The sequence below is a fragment of the Artemia franciscana genome, chromosome 10 (assembly GCF_032884065.1).
Source record: "Artemia franciscana chromosome 10, ASM3288406v1, whole genome shotgun sequence".
Classification (NCBI taxonomy): domain Eukaryota; kingdom Metazoa; phylum Arthropoda; class Branchiopoda; order Anostraca; family Artemiidae; genus Artemia; species Artemia franciscana.
Genome location: NC_088872.1, coordinates 6,191,784 through 6,206,445, shown reverse-complemented (window position 1 = coordinate 6,206,445; position 14,662 = coordinate 6,191,784). Strand labels below are relative to the sequence as shown.

The 14,662-nt window shown below is 32.9% G+C and overlaps 1 protein-coding gene across 3 annotated transcripts in view; it reads right to left on the bottom strand.

Annotated features, from left to right (window-relative positions):
• Nucleotides 1-7,852: 7,852 nt before the first annotated feature.
• Nucleotides 7,853-14,662, bottom strand: part of LOC136031703 (disks large homolog 5-like) — a 157,601-nt gene continuing 150,791 nt past the window's right edge. For all 3 annotated transcript variants that reach the window (XM_065711398.1, XM_065711400.1, XM_065711399.1), the window contains exon 25: nucleotides 7,853-8,812. In XM_065711398.1, coding sequence (XP_065567470.1) covers nucleotides 8,703-8,812 — 110 coding nt within the window. In that variant the 3' untranslated portion in view covers nucleotides 7,853-8,702. The remainder of the gene's footprint in view (nucleotides 8,813-14,662) is intronic.

Below are 14,662 nucleotides of genomic sequence, written 5' to 3'. Positions count from 1 at the left end.
TTTAGTTTTGTTTTTCTCCTTTATTTTTTTCCTTTTTTTTTTTTTTTCTTTTTTAGTTTATTTAGATTTTTAGATTTTTTAGTTTTTTTATTAGTTTTTAGTTTTTTTGTAGTTTTTACCATTTTTTTTGGTTTTTTTAGTTTTTTTTTTTTACTTATGTCCTGGTCGTCATTTATACTCCCTGTGTCCCGGTCGTCATTTGTGTCTCGGTGCTTTGTTGATTGCTAATTTATATTATATTTATATTTTTTATATTTATTAATATTTTTTTAGTTTTCTTTTTCTCTTATTTTTCAGTTTTTTCCTTTTTTTTAGTTTTTTCTTTTTTAGTTTTTAGTTTTTTTTTGTTTTTTACCTTTTTTTAGTTTTTTTAGTTTTTTTAGTTTTTTTAGTTTTTTAGCTTTTTTAGTTTTCTTATTAGTTTTTAGTTTTTTTTTTAGTTTTTGCCTTTTTTTAGTTTTTTCAGTTTTTTTTTTAGTTTTTAGTTTTTTACCTTTTTTTAGTTTTTTTTAGTTTTTTAGCTTTTTTAGTTTTTTTTCTTTTTAGTTTTTTTTGTAGTTTTTACCTTTTTTAGTTTTTTTTCTTCTTTTGTATTAGTGTGAAATAATTCAGACGTCATATGCGGACAAACACGACGTCACTCGACAGACAGACAGACAGACATAACCCACAAACAACTTATTTTTATATATATTTATTCATATTTTTTTAGTTTTCTTTTTCTCTTTTATTTTTCAGTTTTTTCCTTTTTTTTAGTTTTTTTCTTTTTTAGTTTTTAGTTTTTTTTAGTTTTTTACCTTTTTATAGTTTTTTTTAGTTTTTTTAGTTTTTTAGCTTTTTTAGTTTTTTTATTAGTTTTTATTTTTTTTGTAGTTTTTGCCTTTTTTTATTTTTTTCAGTTTTTTTTAGTTATTAGATTTTTACCTTTTTTTAGTTTTTTTTTAGTTTTTTAGCTTTTTTAGTTTTTTTTTCTTTTTAGTTTTTTTTGTAGTTTTTACCTTTTTTAGTTTTTTTCTTCTTTTGTATTAGTGTGAAATAATTCAGACGTCATATGCGAACAAACATGACGTCACCTGATCCACAGATCCACACACAGACAACTTATTTTTATATATATAGATATATATATATATATATATATATATATATATATATATATATATATATATATATATATATATATATATATATATATATATATATATATATTCTTTTGTATGGGAGGTCTATGTCCTTTTTAATTTGCATGTTTTGGTCAGTTCTGTGAATACTATGTTAATCTTGGCTGTTTTTCTTCCATGCTGGATAACCATGTAAGTGTCTGCCCGAATTCAGGTGAATGTATGTACTTATAGCAACAAATAAAACAGCTTTTTCCTTTTTTAATTTTTTTTCCTTTACTAAGTTTTTTTTGTCTGATCTACCATTAGATTCGTGTTCCTACTTCATTTTTTTTCTCGAACACGACATTTCTAATAAGGCCTGTTTTCACCTTCCGTGTTATTACCAAATTTTGTAGACTCGTGGAAACAGGATTACTAACTAAACAAAATTGGGCTAAACTGTAAAAAAAAGGACATTAAATATAACTTAAGATTTGAAACAGCCTTCCAAACTTCAAAACAAGTTGAAAAGTATACTACAAAACTTTAAAACAAAAAGCTGTCTATGCTGTTTCTTAAATGAAGAAATTAAATTTTTAAATTTTATTCTCCATTGTTTTTACGTTTCCAAAAAATATTTCAAATCGTCAGAGAATTTCACTTGCAGTTGGTAGTAAAAATTTTCTCTTATCTTGCGATTGATAATTTCTGTTTGAACGACAAAACAAGGCTACATAATGTATGAAACTGAAGACGCATTGTCAATTATAAATTTCTTTCCACAGATTCTTCCCATTAAGTCATAGAGAAAAAGAATGTTCCTGCAAAAAAGCACAAAGCACCCAGGATAGGGAAAATACAATCTGATTGCCTGAATAGATTTATGTATAAACTTACACACAGATGTATGCCTTAAAAATCTCACGGTTCAGTACGGCAACACTGGAAAAATGTGATATTGCTCTAAAAGCTTAATAATTTCGAAACAACCAAAAGGAAAAATCTCAGAAAATCATGGCTTTCTGGTATGAATAAACCCAAGATGGGTCCAGGGCAGAACCGGGTGGAGGGTACGCCCTTCCCCTAAGGTAGTGGTGGATTTGGGGATAATATCATTTTGCCATATTAAATATCATATTTTTCGTAAGAGGGTGAGCAGCTTTTCATTTTTTTATGGCGGGGTGGTTTCTATAACTTACTATTTTTTTATCAATATTTTTATATCATTTTAATTTCAACAGATTTATTACAACTTTAACCCTCAGCAGATTTTAGATGAAATTTACGATCATTTCAACAACCTACCTACGGCGTATAATCGTTGAAGTTCCCTTTAAATTGTGCGCTGGTATTTCTTTGTTCGCACGTTTATCGGAGTAAAATATCTTACACCCCCCGCTAAAATAATCCTGGATCCACCCCTGGTCTAGGGGACAATTTTTGTTCCAACAGAGATCTGGTTTTTGATATAAATGAAAATTTGATAAGGGGAAAATTTTGCAGTCCTATGTACTTTAAAGACCTGTTTTCGCCATCACAATTGTTACTAACATTTTTTTGGTAGCTTTCAAACACACATTTACTAGAAATTTATTAATTTGGTGGAAAATCTAGAATCGAGACCTTTCAGTGCCAACAAAGATCTAAATCAGCATTTACAATCCAAAAGAAGAAAACGGAACACAAAACTTTAAAACACAAAATGCAACAGCCGCATTAAGGTTTGTATTCAATGCAAACTTCTTATTATATTATTTTTTTCATCAATATTACTTTTACTACTAACGACTCACTGCAGCACCAAGCCACCTGGGGCCAACACAGCTACAAACGCTCCTCTTCCGTCGCCATCTATTTAATCCTTCCTCTTTACATCCTCCCATGAAGTTCCCATTGCCTTTAAATCTTTTCTTAATAATGTAAGGAAAACTTGCCAATAGCTTTGAATTTATTTAAAATAAAATACCAGCAGGATTTTGACGAAATTCTTGTGAGTTTCCATTTTTAGCTCGGTGGTTGTGTGGAGGTAATACACCCCAATGAATATATTTTCTGAATTTCACCTTATTTTAATTGTTATATTTTGTTATTTTAATTGTAGAATTTTGTTATTTTAATTGTTGAATTCCTTTAGATCTTTTCTTAGGATATCCTCCCACTGCATTCGGGGACGACCTGCTTTTCCTTTGGCCCTAAAACGTTGGCTAACAAGGATAATCTTCGGCGATCTGTCATTCTTCATCCGCAAAACGTGTCCTATCACCCTTTCTAAATGAAAATATGAAAATTTTTTCACATATTCTATCTTCAGTTTTCAATAATTCTCTAGGAAACAGTCTAAGAAATACCATAATTCCGTGACGGTGAATTGACAAATCTGAAACACATACTCCAATGGTATCAGCGTTTGACCTTTTCGGTGCAAGTTAAAACTGTAGACCTGTCCAAAAATCACATAAGAGAAAGAAAACTTGAATGAAGAAATTTGCAAGTTTTATGTTAGCCAGTTCTATAGTATGTGAAAACGCTGCCTTCTGGGAAGTTAATATGATTTTCTTTTTTTTCTTATGTTTTTTTGTCTTATCTTATTCTTTGATTTTGTTTGCAATGAAGCTTCGACACTTCCAGCACCGTTGTGAATTGTAAGAATTTTTCAGTAATCAGCGATGTTCTCAAATTCAGCGGAAAAACAAAACTGCATAAACACTCAACTAATATTCTTTTTGTCAAGATAACTCTACAAGTGTTTGGTAGGCTACTTCCAGCAGTTTCACGGTTTTGATGTTTCAACAAAAGAAGACAATTGTGTTTTCATTCCATAGATGGCATTTACTTTTATTCATCGACATTTTTTTCACAGATTTGTGTCATTTACTTTGTATTCTTTATTATATTGAAGAATGCGTTAAAAAGGTTTAAGAAATATGTATAAAGCGTTAACTTCCCATTTTTAAGTAAATTTACATCATTCACCAAGAAAAACTCAAGGAAATATTATAATTCTGGCTTAGTCAAAGGATAGATCCGAAATTATTGGATCCAATAAGTATCTTTCCTTTTCAATGCAGGTTAAAGTTGTAGGCATGTAGCAAAATAGCCTATTTCACAGAGAACGTAAACCTGTTTTCGCTTTTGGACAAAACTAATCAAAATCAGGAGGTCCATCTTTTTGTAAGGGATAGAACCATATGGTGCATATAATTTCTAACTACTAATCCCAACTACTTACCAAGATTGCCGTACAATAAGGCGATACTCACGAGCTAGCTGAGAAAACCGGCTTAATTTCCCATCGACTATTTTCGATTAGCGGAAAAATGCCAGACTGATAATTGTGAGAAGAAAAAAATTTGCTAAACTTGGAAAGCAAATCTGGTATTGGATTCGGGCATTCGAAGATCACTCATCCGATAAGCACGATTGCTTATCTTTAGCGTTTTACGAGACGCAAATGACGTCATAGTTTTAGTATGATCTTTACTTCACAAGGTGTGGACTAATTGTCGGATAGGTTACACCTACTAACCCTGGAAAATGCAGTATTACTGAAGATAAGTAACATCATATATAAACAAAAAGCCAATCTTTTCAAAAATGGAAACAAAATCTGAAATTATTTGCAAAGAACAAAAAGAGACAGTAATTGTGAAATGTGACAATTGTCTGTTGAAACGCGGCACGAAAGTATTTGTTGTCATCTTTTACGGATCACAACCAGGTAAACTAATTTCGAGCGGATAGGTCGGATAAGGGGTGCTTGAACACACTACGGGTTAGTTTATCTAGATTGTGGTTTTCAGCGTCAAATTTAAATTATGGCCCTTATGATTTCATAGCAAACTATGAATTTCCTTGATTTATACACTTCATCAACCAATAATTTCACGAATGAATACTATTTTTGAAACCTTGCAGAATGATAAATGAGGCCCAATGACTATTGCCAATTTATAAATTGATAAAAGGGCGGAAGCACGCCGTTGAGCCTTTCGCACAAGCATAACAAACTTTGGATAACGGAGCCATAAAGTTTTGGCCATAAAGCAGGCAGTTCAAGGTAGACCCAAGCCCTACAGGGAGTTTCTAGATGAACAATTAATGCATTTTGAAAATGAATTAACAAGTATTACCTAGAAACCTTTCATGCTTGATTAGAACTTGAATTTCCAATGCACATAAAGAAAGAAAACGATCAAAAATGGGGTTTTTAAAGGCCAAATGAAAATACTGAAGAAAACACAGAAAGCGAATATTTCGAGAGAACAACCGCCTCTCTTCTTCAGCGCGAACGAAATTCAGTATTTTTATTTGGCTTTTAAAAACCCCATTTTCGATCGTTTTCTTCATGTTATGGCAGGTCAATTTGGCTTAGGAAATTATTTCCAATAAAAATTTTTGGTTTTTGAACTGTGATAATTTTAGACGAAGACTAATTCTTCGGTTTTATGGATTTCTGCGATAGTGTAGTGTTATAGAGTTATACTTAACTTAACCATTTAGCATAGAAAATAATGTGTAGTGTTAAAGCCGCTGTACGCCTAAATTTCTTAGAAACGTTTGCCCTTAAATCAACAATGCAAAGCCATTAGATACTAAAAGAAATAAAAACGCTAAAAGCATTTATTTCACATCTTTTATAACGAATCAAGATAATATAACATTAGAGATCTAAAATAGAGTTCCGGCATATACTAAATACAGTAGTGCGAAGAAAAAGAAGAGAATAACACAATAAAGAAATGATTATCCTGGACACGAAAGGCATGGTAGACGATTGTCAAACAAGCAGATGTAGCTCCACTAGTATAAGCTCAAATTCAGGCACTTACGCGGGCCCGGTCACGAGGCAGGGGCCCTTTGATAATCTTACAATTTTTATACACCTTACACAGCATCTATGATTTTCAATAATTAGCATCTTTTGTTATTATTGGGCCGGATACCATTCAAAATCTCCCAATTGGCACAACTTTTCGCACAGCTTTTTATAATTAAAATTTTGTTGTTGCAGTTTTGGTTTATTTTGATGCCCCCTTCAACCAAAAAGGTGCGGGGACCTGGAAAAGGTTTAATTAGCATATTAACAATAACATTTTTGCGACACTAAGGATGAAAGTATAAGATTCCCCAATTTCGAGCTGAGCATTTTTTCTGTCAAACTGCCAGAAAATTCGTAGAATCAAAATGCCAAAAAAGTCGTATACGCAAACAGGTGTTAGCGAAGATATCTGAAAGTGAAAATATCAGACATGATCTTTTTGCATGACAGCAAAAAATCTTTCGCGATATTTTGGTGACTTAAAGAAAACAAAATAGGTCCTCGCTAATAGGAAACCTGATTTGCATTTTTATTTTTCAATTATAAGCATTAAGTTCAAGGCTAGGAATATTTTTTGTAATTAAAACATCCAAAAAAGGGAGTTTTCCTGTATCTTCCAGTTCTAATTCTAATAATCCAGTTCTAATTCAGTTTTGCAGTTCTCCATCTCCCACTTATGCTACACCTCTCAAGTCACTCCACAATGCCAAACTAGAGTCAAGCTGTTGAGGTTCTATCAGAGGATTCACTGTTCATCACGCTCGGAAAATTTCCATTATAATGGAAAATTTTCCATTATATTTGATAGTTGGGAAATATATTGGATAGTACGTCGGGAGAGTGGGAAATATATTGGAAAGTTCGACTTATACTGAAAAATGGATTAAAATGCGTAGCGTAGGGCTAGAGCAACGGCCTAACTAGCCACGGCTTGAAAGCATCCATGCTTTCAGCGGTGAACATGGGCATGAAAAAGGACTCTATTGTTGGTATATGTTTAGCGACCGACCTGCAAAACTTATGTAATAAGACAAAACATCTTTTAAGTTACCACTGTCTGTCAGTAAGTAAAAAAAGTTATATGAAAAGTATTTTAGATTGTCCTAACCAGATAGGAAAAAATTTTCCCAGCTAAAAGGTGATGCAGTGGGATTAATCTCTGCCTCGTAATGCAAGACACAGAGTTGAATATAACCAGTAACAACCTGCCACACGGCCCGGAGTTTGATTTTGGTGATATAATTATACGAAAGCGTCTCGATGATAAACCAAATAAGAAGAAGAAGAAGAAGAAATATTGTTTTCTTGACTGGCTGGCACGTGCTTGCCGTTTTTGGTTTACGCGGTAAAATGGCTACAAATGAAAAAAGACAAATCAGAGGATGAGGGTAGAGGGGGGGTGCTTCAGACAACTTCAAAGACGTGCTTTTTGATATATTATATGTTTCCAAGAAAGGAAAAATTTTCGATTTAGAGGAAGCAGAACGAAAAGAGTTTCAGATATTCAAATTGTCTTAAATATTATCACGCTTTAATTAATATAGTATAAAAAAGACGAAATATTGTAAAATGAATTAAATTATTTTTAACGGTATCCCAGGTTCTTCACATAAGCTAAAGAGTCTCAACAATCGTAAGCATGTAAGTCAAATGCCAATTTTACTCCTGCGAATGAACAGTACAGAATCATTCCTCCTTTCACGTTTTTTAACATTGGTATTGTACATTAATGACACGTATATATTTATACTATTTGCACCCAGCTACGTCCGCAGGAACCTTTTTCGGGGAGAGTGGGGGGAGGGGAAATAATTTTTTTTGGGAGGACGGGAGAAGGCTAATAAAATAAAATTTGAACTCTAGAAATTTAAGATTTCAACAGGGGGAGGGCCGGACTCCGAGGCCCGTTCCCATGCGTAGTATCATACACGTCTATGATACTGGACCCGGATAAAACCCAGATATTGGACCTGAGAGGAAAATGGGAGATAAAACAACATAAACCATAAAAGGTGTAAACCATGAATCCATCATAGTATTCAACAAAAGTTACATGACCCCAATATGATATTATTTTCTTTACTTCTTTTGGAGGGAGGGGTGTCACCTTCAGACTTTTGAGAAAGCTTCAACCTGATCAAGAGTTAATCAGCCAAATATCAAAGGTACGACTAAAGAGAGATCGCTTTCCTATAATTGCATGAAAAAAAGTACGCTCTGATTTCACTGTTTTACACCTGGAACGTATTACTGTAAACCAGTCACATTATTCCTTACTTTTGGAGAGAAAAACAACCCCGCCTTTAAAAAATTTTGGCTGACTTGAAAACCTCCTGTGTGAAAGATTAAGCCAATAAAAATAAAGAAAAAATAAATTCTACCTCATTGATTCTTCTGTATGAAAGTCAGAAAGAAGGACAAACATTTTTTGAGTCATAAGGTTTTTTAGAACCGGTCCTTCGGCGCTATCGTATGCCCCTTTTTGCAATTACTCTGTTATTTTTAAAACAATCAGGCTGTTCTAAAAATTCCTAGAGCTTTTCTACGGAGCTTTTTTTTATATATGTGCAACCATAAAATTTCCAAAAAATACACAAAATACAAGTAAATAAAAATTAACTAACTCTTAGAAATAATTTTTTTAAACACCTTCCTAGTGGCATCTTCTACATAGAAGACCGTGGCAAAATTTGCATGAACACTAATAGAGGAACATAGAGGACCACGCAACGTAAAAAAGGGAAACAGTATCACATGGTAAATAGAATATGAAAAATATTCTACCAAAGAGACCCCGAGGGAACCCAAATGGTTTTTCTTTGCTCTTCTTTCACGGCTGCCACAACTTGAGTACGAATATACGCAAAACTTGATCCAGCAGGTACAATAGCTGGAATAAATAAAAGAAAATCATAGAAAGTCATCAAGAAAGAGAGAAAGGAAAAGAAGAGTAAAAACAACTTAGAGTACAAATAAGTAAACAAAATAAGTGAAAAAGTAAAGTAGAGGAGTAAAAATAAGTAAACATAATCAGTAAATAGGTAAGTAAATAGAAGCACAATAGATGAATAAAAACAAGTAAATAAAATAAGTAAATAAGTAAGTAAATAGATAAGTGAAAAAAGTAAAATAGAAGAGTAAAAATAAATAAATAAAATAAGTAAAAAAAATAAAATAGAAGAATAAAAATAAGTAAGTATAATAAATAAACAAGTATGTAAAACAAGAGCTAAGAGCTCATATGGTCCTTCTGACGAGGTCGGAAGAGCCAAGAGCTCATATGGTATGAGCTCTAGCAAAATTCTAAGAATCAATAGATTGCTTTAAAAGGAAAATCAGAGGCTTAATGCCGGTTGGGATTTAAAATAAGAGCTCTGAGTGACGAGGTCCTTCTAAATATCCAAATTCATTAAGATCCGATCGCCCAATCATAATTTCAGTATGGAATTATGGGGTGGAGGAATTAAAAAGTTTTTAGAACATCTTAATTTTTGAAGAGGGGATTTAAAATTTACAATAGAATTGGAAGAGGATAATAAACTTCCTTTTCTGGATGTCCTTCTTTTAAAAAATGAAAATAGTCTGGATTTTAAGATTTACAGAAAACCTACTAACAATAACAGATTTTTGTCGTTTTTCTCCGGTCATGCTCGCCAAGTAAAAATTGGTTTAATCATATCTTTAACTGACCGCATTTTTAGAATTTGTTCTCCAAAATTCATTGAGGAGGAATTATTGTTGTTAAAAGAGATTTTAATAAGTAACCATTATCCGGGCTGGTTAATTGACCAGACTTTTTCGAAAAGAAGGAAAAAATTTCTAGAATGTTCTGACGATATTCTGGAAACAACAGAAAAGAAAGATATTTTTTGTTCTCTACCATATGTTCCAGGTTTGAGTGAAAAACTTAAAAGAATTTTACAAAATAATGGTTTAAAGGTAGCTTTAAGAGGTAGTAATACTTTGGCTAGTTTTTTAAATTCTGGAAAAGATCGGACTTCCGTAGAGCAACAAAGTGGGGTTTATAAAATCCCATGTACTTGTGGAAGCTCTTATGTGGGACGTACTAACCAGAATTTAAAAACGAGATTGCTACAACATCATAATTCTATTTCATCGTCTTTAAAGCAAAATACCAAACCTGAAGATTTCACGTCGGCCCTCTCGGAGCATATCTTTAATTTTCCAAATCATTTTATTTTGTTTGAAAATGTTTCTTTGATTTCTAGGGACCAAGGTTTAAAGCAAACTTTCAGGGAAACAATCGAAATTAAAAAAATTCTATTCAAGAATAATTCCATAAACAGAGATACAGGTGAATTTGGATTGAACTCAATTTATGATAATTTACTGAGGTCAAATAAAGTAAATATCACCTCACCTAAGAGCTATGACCTCTGTCCACGTAATATGTCAGATAATTCTAATGAACCAGAACCGAAAAGGTCAAAGAGATTTGCCTCGACTGTTGCATTGAAAAAAATAAGAGCAATAAACTATATGTAATTAGTTTATTAGGTATAAATTTTGTTTATTTTTATTCATGTCTTTTAGTTTTACTGCTGATGATGAACACTGTATATGTGTTCGAAATATCCAGTTAAATAATTTTATATCTATTCACTGTCAATAAAAAGGTATCATCTCTATTTTGAACTGTTTTACTTTCCTCAATTTTCAAACCCCCCCCCCCCCCCCAACTCCACCAAAGAGAGCAGATCCAGTCCAGTTATGTCAGTCACGTATCTTAGACAGGTTTTTATTCTTCCCATCCAGTTTCATCCTGATCTCTCCGCTTTAAGTATTTTCTAAGATTTCCGGTCCCCCCAACTGCCCCCCCCCAATGACGCTGGATCCGGTTGAGATTTAAAATAAGAGATCTGAGTTATGAGGTCCTTCTAAATACGAAGTTTCATGAAGATCCGATCACTCCTTCGTAAGTTAAAAATACGTTATTTTTTCTATTTTTTCAGAATTACCCTGCCCCCCCAATAGAGCAGATCCGTTCTAATTATGTAAATCACGTATCTAAGACTTCTGCTTATTTTCCCCACCAAGTTCCATCCCGATCCCTCCAATCTAAGTGTTTTCCATGATTTTAGGTTCCCCCACAATGTCACCAGATCCTTTCGGGATTTATAATAAGAGCTTTGAGACACGATATCCTTCTAAATATCAAATTTCATTGAGATCCGATCACCCGTTCGTAAGTTAAAAATACCTAATTTTTTCTAATTTTTCAGAATTAACCCCCCCCCCAACTACCCCAAAGAGAGCGGATCCGTTCCGGTTATGTCAATCATGTATCTAGGACTTGTGCTTATTTTTCCCACCATGTTTCATCCCGATCCCTCCACTCTAAGTGTTTTCCAAGATTTTAGGTTTCCCCCTCCCAACTCCCCCCAATGTCACCAGATCCGGTCGGGATTTAAAATAAGCGCCTTTGAGAAACGATATCCTTCTAAATATCAAATTTCATTGAGATCCGATCACCCGTTTGTAAGTTAAAAATACCTCATTTTTTCTAATTTTTCAGAATTACCCCCCCCCCCCAACTACCCCAAAGAGAGCGTATCCCTTCCAATCATGTCAATCATGTATCTAGGACTTGTGCTTATTTTTCCCACCAAGTTTCATCCCGATACCTCCGCTCTAAGTGTTTTCAAGATTTTAGGTTTCATCTCCCAACTCCCCCCCCCCCAATGTCACCAGATCCGGTCAGGATTTAAAGTAACACCCCCGAGACACGATATCCTTCCAAACATCAAATTTCATTAAGATCTGGTCAACCTTTCGTAAGTTAAAAATACTTCAATTTTTCTATTGTTTCCGAATTAACGGGCCCCCCACTAATCCCCAGATGGTGAAATCGGGAAAACGACTATTTCTAATTTAATCTGGTCCGGTCCCTGATACGCCTGCCAAATTTCATCGTCCTAGCTTACCTGGAAGTGCCTAAAGTAGCAAAACCGGAACCGACAGACAGACCGACAGAATTTGCGATTTCTATATGTCACTTGGTTATAATACCAAGTGCCATAAAAACAGAAAAAGGAAAAAAAAAACAAACAACAACAAAATCTAACCTTCTGAAGTGGAAGATTCAGAACTGAATTAGAACTGGATTATTAGAATTAGAACTGGATTATTAGAATTAGAACTGGAAGATTCAGGAAAACTCCCTTTTTTGGATGTTTTAATTATAAAAAATACTCCTAGCCTTGAATTTTCTACACATAGAAAGCCGACCCATAATGATCGGTATCTACATTTCTCGTCAATGCACCCTCCTTCTGTGAAAAGAGGGGTAGTAATTTCTTTAGTCGACAGGGTTTTAAGAATATGTTAACGTAGTCATGTAAAATCTGAGTTAGATTACGTTAAAGATATTCTAAATTGCAACGGCTACCCAATCAACCTCATTGCAAACATAATAGATAGACGATTAAAAAAGGTGATACAGGAAAATAGGGAGCCCGTCCCCCTTGATTCAGTTGCACTGGCAATTGAGAACAAAACTTTTACTACATTACCATACGTCTCGAAGCTCAGCGACAAATTTGGAAAAAAAAACCAAAAAAACATGATCTCTCTGTTTCTTACAAAACTGAACAAAAAGTTGAACATTTTATCAACTCGGGAAAGGATAAAACTGACCCTGTTCTGGGGTAGTGGTGTCTACAGAGTCCCGTTTTCATGTGGGAAATTTTACATTGGTAGGAGCCATCAACAACTAGGGGAACGATCGCATGAACACAAAATTTTAATAGATAAGTCCCTGAGATTTGAAAATAAAATGACAACTTTGATTCAGCTCTGGCCCAGCATATATACGAAAATCCTGACCACTTTGTTCTTTTTGAAGAGGCAACTTTGATATCTACCATAAATGGCCTACCACAATCTTTTAAAGAGACAATTGAGATAAAAAAAAATATATAAAGAGAAATTTGGCTATAAATAGAGACCCGGTAGATATTTCCTTAAGCCCAATTTATAAAAAACTCAATATTAAAAGACTATCAGTATTTTTGCCAAGTCTAATTTAAGACAGCCTGTCCGCATATCTAATGAAAACCGAAATTGTAGACAGGCAAAATCTGTTGCAAGGCAAAGGATACTTATTCAATCTAATTGGTAACTTCTCTTTCATTGATCTCAGGTTGGTTTTTTTTTTTGATTCAGTGTCTTTTCTCCTCTTGCATAGTTCACTTCAGAAGGTTAGATTTTGTTGTTGTTTTTTTTCCTTTTTCTTTTTTTTTGAGCACTGAGGACGACTTGGCGGAGGTCCTTGTCGAAATATTTGCTTGATTTTCGTCTTTCATATTTTGCTACTGGCTGACAAAATCCTCGTTTTTTCACCTATTTGATTTTTTCTCTTTTCATTTATTGTTTCCTTTCTTGATTTCGTACGTCATGCATAGCCAGTATGGTCTCAGATAAAACTATTATGGTCTCAGATAATATTATTATTATAAATATATATATGTATCATACCTATTATATATTCAATAAAGGATTTCCGAGGGAATACAAATAGCTTTTCTCTGGTCTTTTTCCTGGCTACCCTAGCCTGGAACAAATATATGCAAAAATTGATCCTATATATAAACCGACATTCTAAAAATTACAACCCCCTAGTGATATTTCACACAAAATCCTGACATTACCCAACTGGCTTACTAATTGTTTTTTAAGTGTTTTACTGTATTCTAATTTATGTTCTCTCTTTTACTTATTTTGAATGGATTTTGTGATTTAGCGTGTTATTTTGCGTACCAATGTAGAATTCCTGTTTTGTTTTTTTCATGTTCTACTGCCAAATTAGTCTTTTCTGTTTAGCATTATTACTACTTGTTTTCTAAGTGTTTTACTTTATTCTAATTTATATTCTCCCTTTTATTTATTTTGTATAGATTTTGTGATTTAGCTTGTTATTTATGGTACCAATATAGAATTCCTGTTTTGTTTTTCTCATGTTCTATTGCCAACTTGGTCTTTTCTGTTTAGCATCATTACTAAATTTTTTTAAGCGTTTTTACTTTATTCTAATTTATGTTCTCTCTTTTACTTATTTTGAATGGATTTTGTGATTTAGCGTGTTATTTTGCGTACCAATGTAGAATTCCTGTTTTGTTTTTTTCATGTTCTACTGCCAAATTGGTCTTTTCTGTTTAGAATTATTACTAATTGTTTTTCAGCGTTTTTACTTTATTCTAATTTATGTTCTCCTTTTTCTTTATTTTGTACATATTTTGTGATTTAGCGCATTATTTACGGTACCAATGTAGAATTCCTGTTTTGTTTTTTTCATGTTCTACTGCCAAATTAGTCTTTTCTGTTTAGCATTATTACTACTTTTTTTTTAAGCGTTTTTACTTTATTCTAATTTATATTCTCCTTTTTATTTATTTTGTATGGATTTTACGATTTAGCGTATTATTTATGGTTCTTTCGGTGTTCTATTCAGTCTCCTTGAAGTACCACATTAAGATAAAATACATTTTACCCTTTTTATACACCTTAGGTGTGTTCATACCTGAAAACCATGATTTTCAATTGATGAACCATCAAATTTTTCATTTGATGGTTTGAAATTATGAATTTTCTTCGGGACAGTATCACATTTTTATCAGTTTTGCCACGTTGAAGCGTTTAAAATAAATGTGCAAAATTAATTAGCTAAATTCGACAACGCTTTTAGCCCGTAAAAATTCAAATGTTAACAACCTGTTGAATC